This window comes from Chinchilla lanigera, unplaced genomic scaffold, assembly GCF_000276665.1.
Source record: "Chinchilla lanigera isolate Chin_1 unplaced genomic scaffold, ChiLan1.0 scaffold00026, whole genome shotgun sequence".
In the NCBI taxonomy this organism is placed as follows: Eukaryota; Metazoa; Chordata; class Mammalia; order Rodentia; family Chinchillidae; genus Chinchilla; species Chinchilla lanigera.
This window is the reverse complement of record NW_004955427.1, coordinates 19,297,243-19,314,333: the sequence shown is the minus strand read 5'-3', so window position 1 is coordinate 19,314,333 and position 17,091 is coordinate 19,297,243. Positions and strand designations below refer to the sequence as shown.

At 43.0% G+C, this 17,091-nt stretch overlaps 1 protein-coding gene across 2 annotated transcripts in view; it reads right to left on the bottom strand.

Annotated features, from left to right (window-relative positions):
- Pla1a (phospholipase A1 member A) overlaps positions 1 to 16,330 on the bottom strand; it is a 36,451-nt gene extending 20,121 nt beyond the window's left edge. Inside the window, exons 1-2 of one of the 2 annotated variants that reach the window (XM_005386451.2) lie at positions 16,158 to 16,330; positions 165 to 366 (exon numbers count right to left, since the gene is read on the bottom strand). In XM_005386451.2, coding sequence (XP_005386508.1) covers positions 165 to 366; positions 16,158 to 16,230 — 275 coding nt within the window. In that variant the 5' untranslated portion in view covers positions 16,231 to 16,330. The remainder of the gene's footprint in view (positions 1 to 164; positions 367 to 16,157) is intronic. The other variant, XM_005386450.2, reaches the window with a different exon arrangement.
- Positions 16,331 to 17,091: the final 761 nt, after the last annotated feature.

Below are 17,091 nucleotides of genomic sequence, written 5' to 3'. Positions count from 1 at the left end.
GGATTACCCAAGGCACCTCCAAGACAGCAGGCCGTGAGGGCTGGAGCATGTGAGAGCCAGTAAATCTGCTCCTCCTTTTGCTCTCCACCCACTTCCTGTGGCTTTATGGGCCCTCCCCACATGGTCATTACTCAAGGAGGTCCTATTGGTTGATCAGTTCCCACCTGAATCCATGAATAATTAGCTTGGTTCTGAGAGTGGCATTGAATCCAGAGTTTTGGATGTCACTGCTCTCTTCCAGTAGCTGCCCACAGCTAGGATCTGAAGGCACAAAGAGGAGATACTGGACTTTCAGGTTGGTCCCTCGGAGGAGGTTGGCATTCTGGAAGTCAGTGCATTTTGGCTGTGGGGTCGCAGGTACATCTCCTAGAGGAAAACAAAACAAAACAAAGTCATGTAGAATGAGGGCATCTGTTTTTAGAAGAAAGAAATATGCTCTTAGAAGGAAGGAACAGTGGCTTACAGCCATGGGCTTTATGAGAAATCAGCTAGGGCAGTGATGATGAATCTTTTAGAGGCGAGTGTCCAAACCGCAACCCCAAACCTGCTTATTTATCACAAAGTACCAACACTGAAGTTAAACCTGAATACTGAGCTTCTAGTTTAGAAAAACAACTCATAGGTTAACATCTCTGGTCTTAAAAGAAAAACGAATAATACCCGTGCCATAAGTTTGTCACCACAGAGCTAGTGCGATCATCACTCAGTCATAAAAGGTTCTATAACAAAAATGTGTGATTTTTTTAAGCCTAAGGATAAAATACCAGAGGGAAATATGGATATTGTTCAACTAGACGAGGCTAAAGGCCATGGTGCAATAGCTATTGTCTGGGGCTGAATGGAGTGCCCCTGAATGGTGAAAGTCCTAACCACTAATACCTCAGAATATGGCCAAAGTTGGAGAGAAAGTCTTTAAAATGTAATTAAGTTAAAATGAAGCCAGTAGGGTGGCCCTAATCCAATATGACCAATGTCTTTATAAAAAGAGAAAATCTGGACAGGTGTAGGGGAAAGACAATGGGAAGAGCCATAGGAAGAAGACAGCCACCGAAAAGCTATGGAGAAGCCCAAGACAGGTCTTTTCCTCATGGCCCTCAGAAGGAGATAGCTCTGCTAAGAGCACTGTCTCAGACTTACAACCCCCAGAACGAGGACATACAACAAATTTCTGTTGTTTAAGCCACCCAGTGTGTGGCACTTTGTGATGGCAGCCCTAGCAGAGTGAAAAAAGAAAAATATTCCTGGAGAGAACTCTGGGCAACCAAGCAAGCAGTTGCCCACGTCTGAAGAACCCACCCAAGGGTTTCAAACCCACTTCTCCACCCTAATCACTTCTTGTCTTTCCCAAGGGCCAAGCTAAGGCTCGGTGGGGCTGCCTAGCCCTCGAGTAGAAAAAGGCCTTAACAAGCTACAACTGCCCCATAGCACCTTACTACATACACACAGCAGGCCCTTACACCGGATTTTTTTCCCTCGTGGAAAGGCCTTTTAAAATAAGAAACAGAAAAAGAAGCAAACAAAGTTTCTTCCATAGAAGCTGAAAATCAGGCCCAATTCAATACCCGGCATTCTGCCCCCATGTTCATGTCTGTGATAAAGAAGTATGGAGTTCCTGATTCCCAGAACTTCTTACGGGAAGAGACTGGCAGAAGCAGCAAGCACACATCCTCATCACGGCACTGCTGGCATTCCCCTGGCATCAGCAACAAAGCGACTCACAGAAACAGTGGTCTGGAGGAGAGGTCCAGGTTGCAGACTTTGTTCTACGCAGGCCCCTTCACTGAGCAAGACAACAAGTTTTCTGCAATAGAAAACTGCTAATAGAGATAACTGGGGAGCATATACACAACATGGATGTGGGTCCAGCTACCATGGGATTGGTGGTAGGAATGGATTGTGGGAACCCAGCCCAGAGAGAATACCTTGTGCCGTCAGGCCTTCTGGAACACCACTGCCATCACTGCTTCTGGATCCCAGACCTTGTCCCCAACCCCTGGCATCGCTCTTCCAAGCACCCAGGTCTTGGACCCTCCTGGGATCAAGCCCAGTCCTAGCACAGACTCCTTGAGCTCCTCAGCTTACAATTGGAGCTCCCTAGTGTACGAGAGAGAAAGACACCTGCCTAGACAGTTTCATCTATCGTCTCCAGACTTTGCCTTTTAAAAAAAGGATGAAAAGTCTCTGGTTGAGCAGGAGATCTGAACCACATAAATTAGTAGATCTGCTCTGTTGGTTATACAGAAGAACCTGTCTCTATCAAGCAGAATTAAGAATCTCTTAAAATAGTGTCATATGTCACAAAGCAAGTGCTATGGTTTGGATATAAATTTGGGTGTTTCCTAAAGGTTCTTGTGCAAGTCTTGGTCCCCAAGTAGTGGTACTGGAAGGCACAGTGTGACATTTAAGAATATTCTTAAATGACTGAGGAATAACCTTCCAGGGGATTGTGGGGCCCATACACTCTCCTCTCTCAACTCCTGCCTTTTGAGGTGAATTTTTGCTTCCTGCACTCCTGCTGCCATGTGCCATCCAAATGAGAGGCCATGCCAATGAGGCTACTCATTTTAGACTTGAACCTTCAAAGCTGTGAGCTGAGTAACACTTTGCTTTTTAACATTAGTTGCCACAGATATTTCATTGTAGTAACACAAAGCTGACTTGTCCAGCAGGCTCCAACAGACATCAAAGAATCAGTATTATCTCAAAGATATTATCTAAATAAAATGTGATACAATTAGAAACCAATATCAGAGATTATTTACAAATATATTTGGAAATGTAACAACGTTCCTTTAGGCAATACATGGGTTAAAGAGTGATCACAAGGGAAAGAATATTAAAAACTAAGTTACAATAAGGACAATACATATCAAGATTTGTGTAAAGTGGTTAACAGCACTTGTGATACAAAAATGATTTCTTGGGAGTCCGGTGAGAAGTTAAGTGATTAGACCGAGACAGCTTTAGTGCTTGAGTTCCTACCTAAGAAAACCAAAAACCCACTCATAGAGAACAGTTACACCCTAGGAAAAGGAAACCTAAGCTTTACCAATCAGAAGTTGCCAACCAATCTCTAACTAGGGACATTAAGGCTACAGCACCACCGTAAACACTGATCAAGTATTTTCTTTCCTTGCTCCACACCCACCTTTTTTAGATGAGATATTCTTTCACTATATTTAGAATCAAAATATCCCTTAAAATATTTACATTTTACAGTAAAAAGGATAGCAAAACACAAGATCGTGTACAAGCTTAAGTACTCAAGTTTCTGAAGGACCAAAAAATGAAAAGAAAAGCAATGGATGTAGCTGTGTGTGACAGAGCTAAAAGCAAAAAGTAAAATTTGCAGGCTGCTTCAGGATGATATTTAAATAACTGCAAATGCTGTACCTTTCTCTGATTGCCTGCTGTGACTGCCCCATCTTTTAAGTTCTTGCTGTTGGTGGTTTGCAAAACGCTCGGTTCTGTCCGTTGGTGCAGAGTTCTCTGCACCAGAGCACGTCATCCCTGCATACAGAACCTAGCTACGGGAATTTAATATTTTTTAAAAGTTTTACATTGATGTATATTGAAAGATTTGCTTTATTAATATGCATTAAAGGCTTAGACATTTTGGTTTTTATTCCTTAACTGGTAAATATGATTAACTATGGAAAATACCACTTCTAGTGAGTATCTTTTACATAACGACTACTGGAGAGTAATGTGTGCTCGTAAGTTTTGAATTGCACTGTTTTTAAAGAAACTGTACAGAAGCAACAAAAAGCCAAGCAACTCCACCCACAACCTTTTAAAAGTTTTCCCCTTGCATCTCCTTGGTAAAGCCTGGAACTACTTTAGGAGCTGCCCAATTCATGAACCACTGTTAAAAAAAAAAACTGCTAACAGGGAAAATGTATAACTTTAAAAGCAAATATTAGATGAAAAAAGGGAAAGAATCAGATGAGGTAGATTAATCTTTTAATTTAGAAAAGAATGACACAAACTATATGCAATGGGACACACCTGTAATCCCAGCTACTCAGCTGGCTGAGGCAGGAGGATTGCAAACTCCAAGCCAGCCCGATAACTTAGCAAGACCTTATCTCAAAATGAAAAATAAAAAATGGACTATGGATGCACTCCGTGGGGGGAGGAGGGCAGTTGACCGTACACTGCAGGAGTCCTCTGCTTTATCCTGCTTTGCTTGCTCTGTTCCAGTCAGCTGCCCCCTCTCTTCACCTTCATCTGCTCCTGGCCTCTTCCCTGACTGTGCCTTCTGCCTGCCACACTTCCCCTGGGCATCTGCATGAGTAACCCCTTTCCCTCCTTCAGGTCTGCTCGTCAAGTGCCACTTTCTCTACTCTCACCACCCTATTTAAATTGAAACTTGCTCACACACCTCACTCCAATTCTCTCCATCTTTCTTACCTCTATCTCTTACTTGTGTAGCAATCATCAGTCTCTAACCTACTCTGGACCTTACTAATTTGTTGTACGTAGTGTTACTGATTCTAACCCCTCATTAGAATATACTTTCAAACAAGGCAAAGAATGTATCCATTTTGGTGAGTCTACTGCTTAGAACTGTGCCTCCCACGTATGATAAACTCTACAAGTTATTTTCCCCAAAACAATAACAAACTAGATGCATGTTTGATAAGATAGCTGAAGGAAAGAGGTCACAAGCAAACAATATCAGGAGTAAAAAGAAGTTATAAAAATAGATGTGGCAGATTTTTTTCAAGCTGTCAATGAACATGTGTACACCTACCCAGAAGATGGAAATATGGATATTTTCCTAAAGATGATAATTTACTAGAAAAGACTAACCAACCAAAACTGGGTCAAAAAGGAGAAAAAGTTAAAAATCATGTAACACAGTAGCATAAAGTGTTGAAAATAATAGTTTTATATCCATCCATCAAAAAACTCAATAGTTTAGACAGTTTAACAGAGAAGTTCTACTAACCCTTCACTCCTCAATCTACCCTTGTTCTAGAGAATAAAACAGGAGACAAACTAGCTCATTCTATGAGGTTAATCAAAATATCAAAACTACATAAAATATCAGCAAATTTAAATCCATTAGGATAACAAAAGCAAAAGGTATAAAAACATACCAAGGGCCAGCAGTTCAATCCATGAATAAAAAGATTTTTAATACTCAAAAATATTTTAAAATAAAAATCTTATGTTTATTTCCACAGATGCAATTTAAAAAAAAAAAAAAAGGGAAAAGACCGCCTGTTACCACTGCTTCTATTAAATGTTATCCTGAAGGTCTTAGTCCTAGCCAGTGAAACAATACAATGAAATGGAATAAAGTTATAGAATTTGACAAGCAAGAGAAAAATACTGCCAGTATGTGAAGACAATAAAATTCTTGCTGGTTCAACAATACAGACCATGGAGTAGTGAATCATACTCTGATACCCACTCCCCCAGCCGTCACTCCAGCTAAGGAACAAGGAGACACAGGTATAGAGAGAGAAAAAGAAAAGCCAGGTGGGGTGGTATATGTCTGTAATCTCTACACTCTGGGAAGCTGAAGCAAGAAGAACCCAAGCTCAAGCCCAATTGGTTGTTTTGGCAAACCCTTTTTTCAAATTAATTAATTTAAAGGCTTGGGGGGAGGTTCGTTCCATTGGCCTTTTTTTTAAATTCCCCGGCCTTTTTGGGGGGGGGGGGGGGGGGGGGAGGGGGGGTTGGGGGGGGAATTTGAAGGTTTTTTGTTTTTACTTTTCGTTAAAATTCTTTTTTCAGTTGGTTTTTTTTTTTTTTTTTTTTTTTTTTAACCTGCTGAGATGAGTATATGATTTTTCAACTCTAGTTTGTTCATATGTGAATTATATACATTGACTAATGTTCTTTTAAAAATCCTTTTATTCCTTGCATTCAACTCTGCTTGGCCCCAGCGAGGTTTAGTTTGGGTCCTCAGTCCAAGTTTTTACTTAGCTCTTTTCTATATGCAGTATCTTATTATTCTACCATTATGCATGTTTGTTTTGTTTTCCTGTACTGGAGATTGAAGGCAGGGCTTTGCATGTGCTAGGCAAGCACTTTAGCACTGAGGTACATCCCCAGCCCTTTTTATTTTTATTTTGAGAGAGAGTTCTACTAAGTTGCTCAGGCTGGCCGCCAACCTGCAACCCTCCTTCCTCAGCCTCTGAAATGTACCATAGTGTACCACTATGCCTGGCTTATGCCTGTTTTTATTTCACTTTTGTTCTCTTTTGAGACAGAGTCTCACTATGTAATTCAGGCTGGCCTTGAGCTCACTATGTAGCCCAGGCTGGCCTCGAACTCCCTGTAATCCTCCTACCTCAGCCTCCTGAGTGCTGGGATTACAGGCATGCCCTACCATGCCCGGCTTATTTCACAATTTCTATGCCCTATCTTTTTTATCCTTTATGTTATCAGCATACTTACTTTAAGGTCCCATTAATAATACTCATTTTAAAAGAATTTCTTACCTGGAAATGAAAAACTCATGGAAATAAAAAAAGAATCAATACTGTAATATTTAGCACAGAAATAAAAGAAACGTTTAAAATGTGAAAGTAGAGTTACAAAGTAGATATAATAGGTGCAGAGAAATAGAATGTGAGAAAAGCCATATTTTAAAAAGTAATTATTAAGAATTTCCCATAACTAAAAAAAATATGGGGTAGGGAGGGAAAAGAGACACAAAAAGAATTAAAAATGAAGATGTGTTATGTACATGTACCAACTCCCCACGATGAATATGATCATTGTGTACTGCAAACGTGTACTAATAAGATAAATAAGAAAAAAATTAGAAGTGTGAATTCTCCAATCAAAAGTTATCCTCAAGGTAATGAGCAAAATAAAATAAACAAATCTAGACTGGGCCAAAGGTTGGGAATAATGAAGCAATCTGATAACACTGAATATTAGTGAGAGAAGAAATGAGATCGTGTCCATTTCTGGTGGGGCTGTAAAATGGATGAGCCACGGAGGAGGGCAAGTTGGCTCCACCAAGGAAAGCTGGAGAGGCCAAGGGGCCTAGGAACTCCATTTCCAGAAATAAGCCTTAAAATTTTCACATTGCAGCACTGTGTTTAATAAAAAGAAGAAGAGGAGAGAGGAAGAGGTCCTGGAAACAACCTAGCTGTACTTCCGTGGCCAGAAATTAGTAAAGAAACTGTATGTAAGTTAGTTTTTAATTGAATAACCTGAAATATTTAAAATAAGGAGGACTGAGGCAAGAATGTTAGCACTGGTTAAATCTGGATGCTGAGAAGGTTGGCACAAGCCTGTCATACTATTTGTCGAAGTTTCTTACCTCCTTAAATTATTTAAAAATTTTTTAATTCACCAAAATAGGGCAAAAAATTAAAAGAATTATAACAAAACATTAAAATGTATTTGTCTGGATGGTGAGTCATGAACAATATTCTTTCCTGTCTACTTTATTGAATTTTTTACATAATTTTTATGTAATCTTATTTTCCAAGCTTTTGGTCATGAATCTATATTACTTTTTTAAAAAACAATTCAGAATAGTGCAAAGGAGTACTAGAAGTGGTATACACTATCTCTACTTAAATAATTCCTATAGATCCCTAAAGAATAAAATTAGAAATCTTAAACTTTTTCTCCATCATCTCTTTCCAAATGTACTGTAAATTCTATGCACTTTTTTTTTGTGATTCTTTCCAGGAAAAAAAAAAAACTGTATATATAAACAGGCATAAAATTAGGTATATTTATATATTCCTTTGGTCTTGGTTTTATAGTGGAAAATACCTAGAAATTAGCCAGAGAACAGAATTCAGTTCTGCAAGTTCAAAAGCCCTGGGGCTTAAAGAGTATGTCAGTCGACAGAAATACTCAGAGTACCGGACTCTTCAGAGAAAGGGGAAGTAGCTGAAAGAAAGAAAGACCTCAGAACCTCTTCTAGGGTACCCCTTTCTCAGAAGAAATGCAAGGTGGTGAGGAAAAAGAAAATGTTTCAAGCAGTGGTCACCATAATTCCTAGGACTGGGAGTCTTTCTCCTGGGCTGGTTAACTCCAGAGGAGATGTTAGGCTCAAGGGGCTGGAATTTCCCCTTCAGGCAGGCCGGGCTTCCCAGGTACAAGGTCCTCATTCACGGAGGGTTTGAAGGACCAGAGGACCCACTAGGCAACTGTTCAGCTGGAGAGAGCCTATGACTCTCATCCTGGGAGCCGCAGGTACACTCACCTGCGGGGCTCTTTGTCAATAAAGTTCCTCAGGGGCCCAGAGGGTGCTCCTGGATAATACTGTATTACTCATCTTTAGCTTTCCTCTTGGGAAAATAGGGTTCTAGGCCTTGGTAAAGGGCGTCTGGAATGGGAACCGGAGAAACACAATAGTCTTGGCAGGTGACAAGCATGGGAGTTAAGGAGGGGCTGGCGGTGGCAGTCTGCCTCCTTCACCCTCATCTTTGCAAGGAATTCTTGGGGCAGACACACGAGGGAATTTCCATCTGCATTTGCCACACCTGCCTCTCACAGTATTTTCTGCCTTTGTTCCAGCCTCTTTCATTTCTCATTAATAAAGTTCTGCAGGTCACCAGGTTGCCTTATGACTATACCAGCCCATGTCCACCAAAAAGCCATGAGAGACTCCTCAGTCAGAGTGCGAAATTGTGTTCAGTTGTGATTTGAGCTGTGTTTCCTCTGATGCTCACCACCAACCGATTCTCAGTACGGGTAGATTTCATCAAGATGCTAGAGACTTCGCCATGCGTCTAGCTAGTGTCATAGAGGAAATATGTAGTCCTGCCCTCCCAGAGACCATGCTCCGGCTGGCAATGTGACCAAACCAGCAGGTGTGGCCACTGCATTACTGTGGAACCGGGGCCAGACTGTGAATGAGGGACCAAGAGCCTGGTGCTGGGAGCCTCCCCAATGGGGAGGCATGGACAGGCTAGATACCAGGCTGCTGGAGACAGCTGGGAGAAGAGAAGGCCAGAGCAGGGCTGGTGGGGCTCCGAGGGTGTCAGGATGGGGATGCACATGGAGGCCCAAGGCCTGAGCTACAGGAACGGGGGCCCTGAGAGAGACTATACAAGCTGGATGGGCATGCGGGAGTGAGGTTTTCTGAACAAAGGAAGGGAAGTGACAGTGAATTCTGGAGTCTGAAAAGTCTCAAGGATTTGAGGAAATTGAAAAGGCAAATCTCCCATCCTCATCTAAGAGGCCCACCATATGCAGTATCTGCTGTGAACTAGTCTCTGCAGGACTACCCAGGCCTACTTTCAGGCAAGGTAAGTAAAGAACAAATTTGGTCCAGACTCACTGAGGATTTGCAAGTAGAATCACACAGTAGCTGGATGATTCAGAAAACCACGAAGTATATAGGCAGAAGAGCAGGAGAGAAGCACTTATATTTCATATGCCAAAAAGCTAATTTTTATAGAGCCCTAACAAGTCAGTTAAGGGAGAAATGACCCAGTAAAGAATGAGGCAAAGGACATAAGCAGGCTATTAATTGAAAGCAATTGAAGACAGCCAATAGATGCGCAAAAAATTACACCTTAGTCATAAGAAGAATTAAGCAGCAAGAAAATACTATTTTTCCTATCAGATTGATAAAACTATAAATGTTTAATTTTAGCAGAATGTTGGCAGAGATGTAAAGAAATGGCTATGCTCAAAATACTAATAGTTACAACTTCTGCAAGGCAATTTGTCTCACATATGTAAAAAAAAAATGTAAGTCCATTCAGATCCAGTACATAATGTATAAATAATCATTAAAAAGAATTCTGTAGCTCTGTGTGTTGATATGGAAGGAATTCATGTGCAAGAGAACACAAATATATAATATATGTACATGTGACAAAAAATATACCATATATAAATATAGTGAAGTCATATTATACCTTCATACAATTTTAAAAATTTTTATTAGTACATGTTAGCTATGTATAATGATTATACTCATTTGGGGGAGGTTGGTACACTTACAAAACACATCTTAATTCTTTCTACTTCCTCCCACTCCCTCTGTCCCTCTCCCCATTTGCAAAAGATTTATCTCCCTGTTTCTTAATATCTATCTTTCATTTTGCTTGTTAATTTATTTATACTGTGGATTTCTCATGTGATATTTAAACTTGTGTATCTGATTTATTTCACGTAACATTGTTGTCCCAAGCAGCATCCATTTCCCTGCGAATGACTCAAATGTATCTTCCTTTATGGAAGAACAGCATTCCAGTGTGTATAAATACCACATTTTCTTTATCCATCCATTTGCTGATGGACATATAGGCCACATCCAGAATTTAGCTATTATGAATTATGCTACTGTAAACATAGGTATGCATGTATCACTGTAATATGATGTCCTAAACTCTTCTGGGGAGATAGTTAGAAGGAGAATAGCTGGGTGGAATGGAATTCTACTTTAGTCTTTTTGAAGAATCTCCATACTGATTTCCACAGAGGCTGTACTACTTTACATTCCCACCAACAATGAAGAAGAGTTCCTTTTTCCCTGCAGCCTCACTGGCTTTTGTTATTTGATTTCTTGATGATAGCCATTCTTTCTGGAACAAGATGAACTCTCAGTAGTGTTGGGTTTTTTTTTGTTGCTATTGTGGTTGTTGTTGTTGTTGTGTACTAGGAATTAAACTGAGGATCTTGCGCTTGCCAGGCAGATGCTTTACCACTGAGCAATATCCTGACCTCCCAGTAGTGTTTTCAATTTCATTTCTCTAATGGCCAGAGAAGTTAAACATATTTTCACATGTTTATTGGACATCTATTCATTTTAGTTGGCTGTTTTTTTAACTGGGTCTTTTATTTGGGGGAGGGGTCAAGTATTTCACATATGCTAAATATTAGTTCTCTGTCCAAAGAGTACCTGGCAGAAAATTCTCCCATTCTCTAAGTTGTCTTGTAACTCTGTTGGTTGTTTCCTTTGCTGCACAGAATGTTTTTACTGTGATATAATCCTACTTGATACTTGATGCTATTTCTTGTACAATTGGGGTTCTGTTATTGCCTATGCCTATGTATTCAAGAGTTTTATATTCCAGTAGATTGTTTCTGTTTTAAAATGTAGATCTTTGATCTATTTTGTTTTTATTTTAGTACATGGGTCTGGATCCAGTCTTCTGCATGTGGATAGCCAGTTTTTCCAGCATTATTTGTTTAAAAGGTTATCTTTCCTCCAGCGTATGTTTTTGGCCCCTTTGTCAAATGGGCCAAATAGCCGGATGTGCCTGGTGTTGTTTCTGCATCTTCTCCTCTGCTCCACTCATCCACAGGTCTTTCAGTACCATGCTGTTTTTATCACCTCAGCTTTGTAGTATAACTTAAAATCCAGGATAGTGATACCTCCTGCTTTGCTCTTGTTGCCCAGGATTGCTTTTGCTATTCTGGGTCTCTTCTGGTTCCATATAAATTTTGGGATTGTTTTCTCTAGTTCTGTGAGGAATGCTGTTGGTATTTTGATTGGAATTGCATTAAATCTATATCTTAGTTTTGGTAATGTAACCACTTGGACAGTATTGGTTCCGCTTATCCAGGAACAGAGGATATCTTTCCATTTTCTGATATCCTCTTCAATTTCTCATGTTATACCTTTACAGCTATGTGAGTTTTGCCATGGGCATATATTCCCATATATTACCCGTACCTTTCTGAAAAAAAGTTTGACTCTCAAAAATTGCAGTTTTCACTTGGGTTCATTTTATTTCTGAGACATACCCAGCAGGCCATAAGCAGAAGAAAGGGACTTATAAGCAATAGAAAGGAGGAGTACAGAATTAAACACTGGCTTGTCCAAATCTGTAAAGAGCCCATCATTTTCAATTCTTGGTTCTGAGTGCTGAATAAATGTTAAGGAAAGGTTATTAACAGCCAGGCAGTGCCCACCCTTAGGACACAGACACACGGCGCTCCCTTTCAGTCCCTGGGACACAGGTTGACTCTATGATCTATAGATGTCAGAAACAGCATCTCTCAGTTCCTACATTTACCTACGTTAGGTGAGTTCTGCAGACCAGTATCTCACACATGACTTTGTTTCCTAGAAGTTTTGCTTGTCTAAGACATTCTGATTCTGTGGCCTAGGCCCAGAAAGGAATGGAATGCAGAGTGGGCTCAAAACCATAACTTTGTTGTCAAACACGGAGAAATTGGAGGATCCACAGAAGAGTGTCCTGGCTGTAGGGCCCGCTCTCCCACTGCCAGGCTGCTCAGTGGGCACTGCAGGGTGGGAGGGAGGCAGAGGTCCTGCTACAGCTAACTTGGGCCTGGCTGTTTTCAGACATGCTGGGGGCAGCATCACCTGCAACAAACCTGGCCCAGGCTGGCTTCTGAGAGGCCAGCATCACAGACCCAGTCCGGGCTGCTTCTACTCAGGTTCTGCTGTCTCCAGCCCAGTGCCATGGCCCCCAGACTTCCTGCCATCCCTCTGAGGCCCCGGCTCCTCAGCACACTCAGCCATATCGTTCCAGGCCTGTGGGTGGCTTTGTCAGCAGCGTAACAAAAATGGGCCAGCCCACTCCTTCTTGGGTGGACATGTTGTGTCAGAGTGAGGGTCAATTAACTACTGTACCACAAATGTCAGGAAATGGAAACAAGGCCTGCAACCCACTCGGTTTCTTCCTCTTAAGCAGCTGGGGCCTTTGGTTTATAGAATGGCTTCTCTATCCCATGTCCCAGGTGAAGCTCTGGTAAATACAGGATAAGTAAGATGCAAGCCATAGCTGCCCGCAGGAGCTCATAATCTATAGGGAGAAGTATAAATACACAGGAAAACCTGCAGGAAGAGGGGACAGGAGACCCGTGGCCAGGAAGCCCAGGTGCTGAGAGAATACCTAGAAAGGCCCCTTACCCAGGGAGCAGGAGACTTCAGAACCACCTTCAGGAGAGGAACTAGACCCAGAGACACAAGGGCCAGTGTTGTCCCCACCTTGCTTTAGTAGAAATGGAAATTTAAACCAAAGCAGGAATCTTTGGGGAAAATTCCTTAATTGGAAAGTAGAGAGAAGATAGGGAAAGTTCTTCGGCTTGAGTAGCTGAAGCAGGCGCACTGCAAAGAAGAGGATCAGACTGGCCCCTAAACAAGGAAGGGGTCTCATGGGGTACTGCTGAGGGCTGGGGTCTGGCCAGCCGTTGTCTCAGTCCGGTGTTGTAGCTCCGGTGGAATCTTCATGGCTTGGGGCAATTCTGTCCTCATGGAACTGCTGTCTTTCTTTGTGGTGGTTTCAGCCATGTGAGCCTGTGTTTTTCATAAAATCCCTGATTTTAGGAAACTGCTGGTTTAGGACAACGGGTGGAGAATTTTAGGTATCATTAAAGAGGGGTGGGGGCGGAGGGGGGGCCTCTGAAACTGGATGTGATAAAGCTGGTAATCAGATGTCCCTGTGAATCTTGAAAATCACTTTAATTACACTTATCTGGGTGTTCTCTGTCTTGAAGGGGGGATGAGACAGCTCTGGTAAATCTCACGCTAACTGACTTTTTTGTACTGATGTTTCCTAAATGAGTAAGGTACCTATGGCCAAGGTTTCAAGCTGCCTATGGGGCATTTATAGGCCCAAGGGAAGATGCATGGGTTTTATCAAAAACTGCTTTTAAGCCCCTGACTGCCTCAGAAGAAAATACAAATCACGCTTTTAATGAACAACAGTTTAAGGGTCCGGGAGTTTGTCTTCTGTGCCAGTAGTGGTCTCTTGGCTATGTCAATTTGATGAAGGAGCAGGCTCAACTGTCTTGACCTCCACCATTCAAGCAAAACACTGTTTGTGTCCTGGGTGAACCAGAAAAGTGAGCAGGGGTCACCCTCCCAATAGCCCGGTGGGCCAGCTGCTGCCCGATGTAATGAGGGATCCTCCTGACCGACAGACACCCAGCGCCTCCTCCACCTCCATGCCGTCCCTTCCTTTCCTTCACCTCAATGTCTGTCTTCTCGCCAGCTTCCCGTGGGCTCCCCAGTGCAGTTACATCTTGACTCCAATGCCCCCCACAATGCTTTTCACCAACCCCCCATCTCCGCCTCTTCACCAACTCATTTAATGCTAAGGTAACACTTTCAGAAGAACAGAAAACATTAACTTGATAAACACTGGCTCCGCTGACCATACACTCGGCTCCAGTAAGAAGGAGGAGATGGGGATGGGAAATTGAGAACAGTCCACAAGGCGGGTGTGAAGAGAAAGACTGAAGCAGACAAATGTAAGGGAACAGAGCAAGGACCCAATCCTGGACCAGCAAATAAGCTATTATGCACTCACTCCCTGTCCGGGGGCTCGACCATGCTCTCACATGGGACGTTGGAACTGTATCCATTTTTGCCCTGACCCCAGCGCTGCTGACTCAGGATTTCTGAGCTCTTTCTGTCTGTGCTGGAAGCCCAGGCTTGCTGAAAGGTGAGGTTCCAAGAAGAGTTCGGAAGCTATTTGCCACCAGTCCTCCCCACCCCCACCACCCTCTTTTCAGTACTGGAGATGGACTCCAGAGCCTTTGCACTGAGCTACATCCACAGCCTTTTTTTGTTTGGACACAGGCCCTTGGCTAAGTTATTAAATTGAATTGCCCAGCTTGGGCTTGAACTTGTGATCCTTCTGCCTCAGCCTCCCAGAGGTCTGGGATTACAGGCCTGTGCCACCTCACCAGGCTCCACCCTCAAATGTCAAATCAGGACGCCTAGCAAACGCTTCCTAGCCCCTTTGCGGGCGCAGAGTTGCTGAGCAAGGACAAAGTGGCCTGCCAAGCCCACCGCTCTGAATGGCACCCACAGCTCTCTTAGGCACCTTCAGGGACTCCTCTCATCTGCTCTCCTAAGTGGCTCATGACAGCTGTGTTCCCTCTTCTTCCACACGCCCAGTGGCCCCATTCACTAATAAAATCACCAGAGAATAAACAACTGCAGAAAGTTAGACCCCGTGTACCCTTGTTTAGTCCTTACAGTGTCCCTGTCTCCTAAGGATAGTCTCCCACTGCAGATAAAGTAAAATCACTTCCCCCGGGAGCTCCATCTCACACAGTAGAAGAGTCCTACAGCTACTAAGAAAGAGCCAGAGTGCAGGTCAGGGTATCCTGAGCCGCAACCCATGCCCTCTCTGTTCAGTACCTTGCCTCCTCCAAGCAGCAAGGCAGCAGCATTCATTAACCAACCACTTGCGTTAAAAGAGGCAAGAGCCCCGAATCCTCACCTTGTGACTACGAATGATAGGTAGAGAAAGCCTGCAGGAAGGCAAGCAGCACCTTGAAAAGCTACCCAGGCTGCAGGGAGAGAACTCACCCAGGGAGCTGCACTTTAGAGCAGGGAAGGAGTGCTGGACAGAGGAATGACGAAAGAAAGGGAGACAGGACGCTCTCTTGGAAGATGCGAAGAACAGAAATAAGCCAACTCCAAGAAGAAGGACTGGCACATACTAAAGCTGAGGGATGAGGAGCATCTACAGAGAAGACGGAGAAGCAGCCTGCTGTTGGAAGGGGGTGGGGGACGGATTTTCTGGGGCTGCTGCTGCCCCTGGTGGGCTGAGGAGGGTGCGTACGTGTGTGTGTGTGTGTGTGTGTGTGTATGTGTGTCTCCAAGTGTGTGTGCTAATTTGCTCTATTAAGCAAGCAGTTCCCATGGGCAGGTTCTTTACCAGGGGAAAAATACAATGCAAATGCGATCAGAGAGAAGCTGCTCTAATGGGCATCTGTGGCTAGCAGGGACTCATTTCGTAATCCAGCCTAGGGGATCTGAGCTTGCGTTGGGTTGGTAAAATGAGAAGGAACATCTAACCATCTCTAGGACAGAATAGCGACTGGTCTGGGAATTTTAAATGTTAAAATTAAGTCTGTCTTGGAACAGTGGATATTTATAAGGCGAAAAAGAATATTTTAGAATTAATCCAGAAAAAAGAATTAATCAAATTCTATTTTCTTCTAGTCTTCCTGGCTTGTGCGAGATGAAAAGGACTGAAATGCAGGTTTTAGAAAAATGAGTCAGACAACCGGGGAAAGTTCAATTTCTGTGACCTAAGTAAATGTCCTGTTTACCACGGTTCCCATTACGATAATGGGGTTTTTCTCCCGCCTCTTTTAAATTCACCTTGGAAACGCAGAGGACTTTTAGGGGACCTTCCAACAGTTAGAATTGCATAAGCAGACAGTTGAAGAAATAGAGTCACTAGCTGAAACAAGTTCCACCCAGGCCTGAGCTCTCTGCCTACCTGCACTTGGCATGCTGAGCCACAGAAGGACCCCCCACAGCCAGAAGCTTCTCTTGCAGGGGCTCCGGGGCATCGCCGAGCTGGAGGTCTCAGGGCTGGTGTGCAGTAGACCTCTAAACCAGGGAGATCACACACCCCGGCCTTTCAACAAACTCCCCCTGCCAACTCACTAATCATTAACTGGCCTCATAGCCTATAAGAGAAAAATAAACTTTCTATTTGCTTAACCTCCAGAGTTCTCAGTTTCTTCTTCTCAATGAAAATAAACACTTTCATTTTATTTTTTTTCCCAGCCAGGGAACATTGAAACATGCTGTTCTTCCTCTTTGAGCCAAACATGACCAGGAAACTATTCCCTGCACCTCTCCCATTTCCCATTATGAAATGTCAGGAATGACCAAGACGGAAGTCTTTCATCTCCAGGTGGTCACAGAACCTTCATTGTACTGGGATTTTCTGTGGACATGTTTGTCTTCCTGAGAAGACTGAGCAGCTTGAGGGTAGAGACCTTCTCTTTTGGCCTGGGGAACTTTTTAATCCCCAGGGCCCAGCCGAGAGCAGTGCCAATGAGATATGACACTGGATAGAGTAGCAGACGGAGTTTGCTTCTGGGGAGTACCACGTTTCATGAAATCTTGGGGCTAAAACTAAAATCCAACCTCCAAGAAGAGATGTGAATTCACAGATTTATTTACTGAATTCACAAATAAAGGAAATCGTTGAAAAGAAAAACTACCTATGGAGACTCTGTGGATGGAGTGGCTTATCTGGGCCTGGAAGCAGGGTGGGTCCAGTGTACCTCTTCACCCAAAGGAACGGCAGAAACCACAGGGGGGCTACTTCTTGGCAGGTGGAGGGGATGGGTTTGGGCAGGTAGAGGGTGTCCAGCGCTTCCTAAATCATTGCACATTGCTGCAGGGCAGAGATCCCAGCA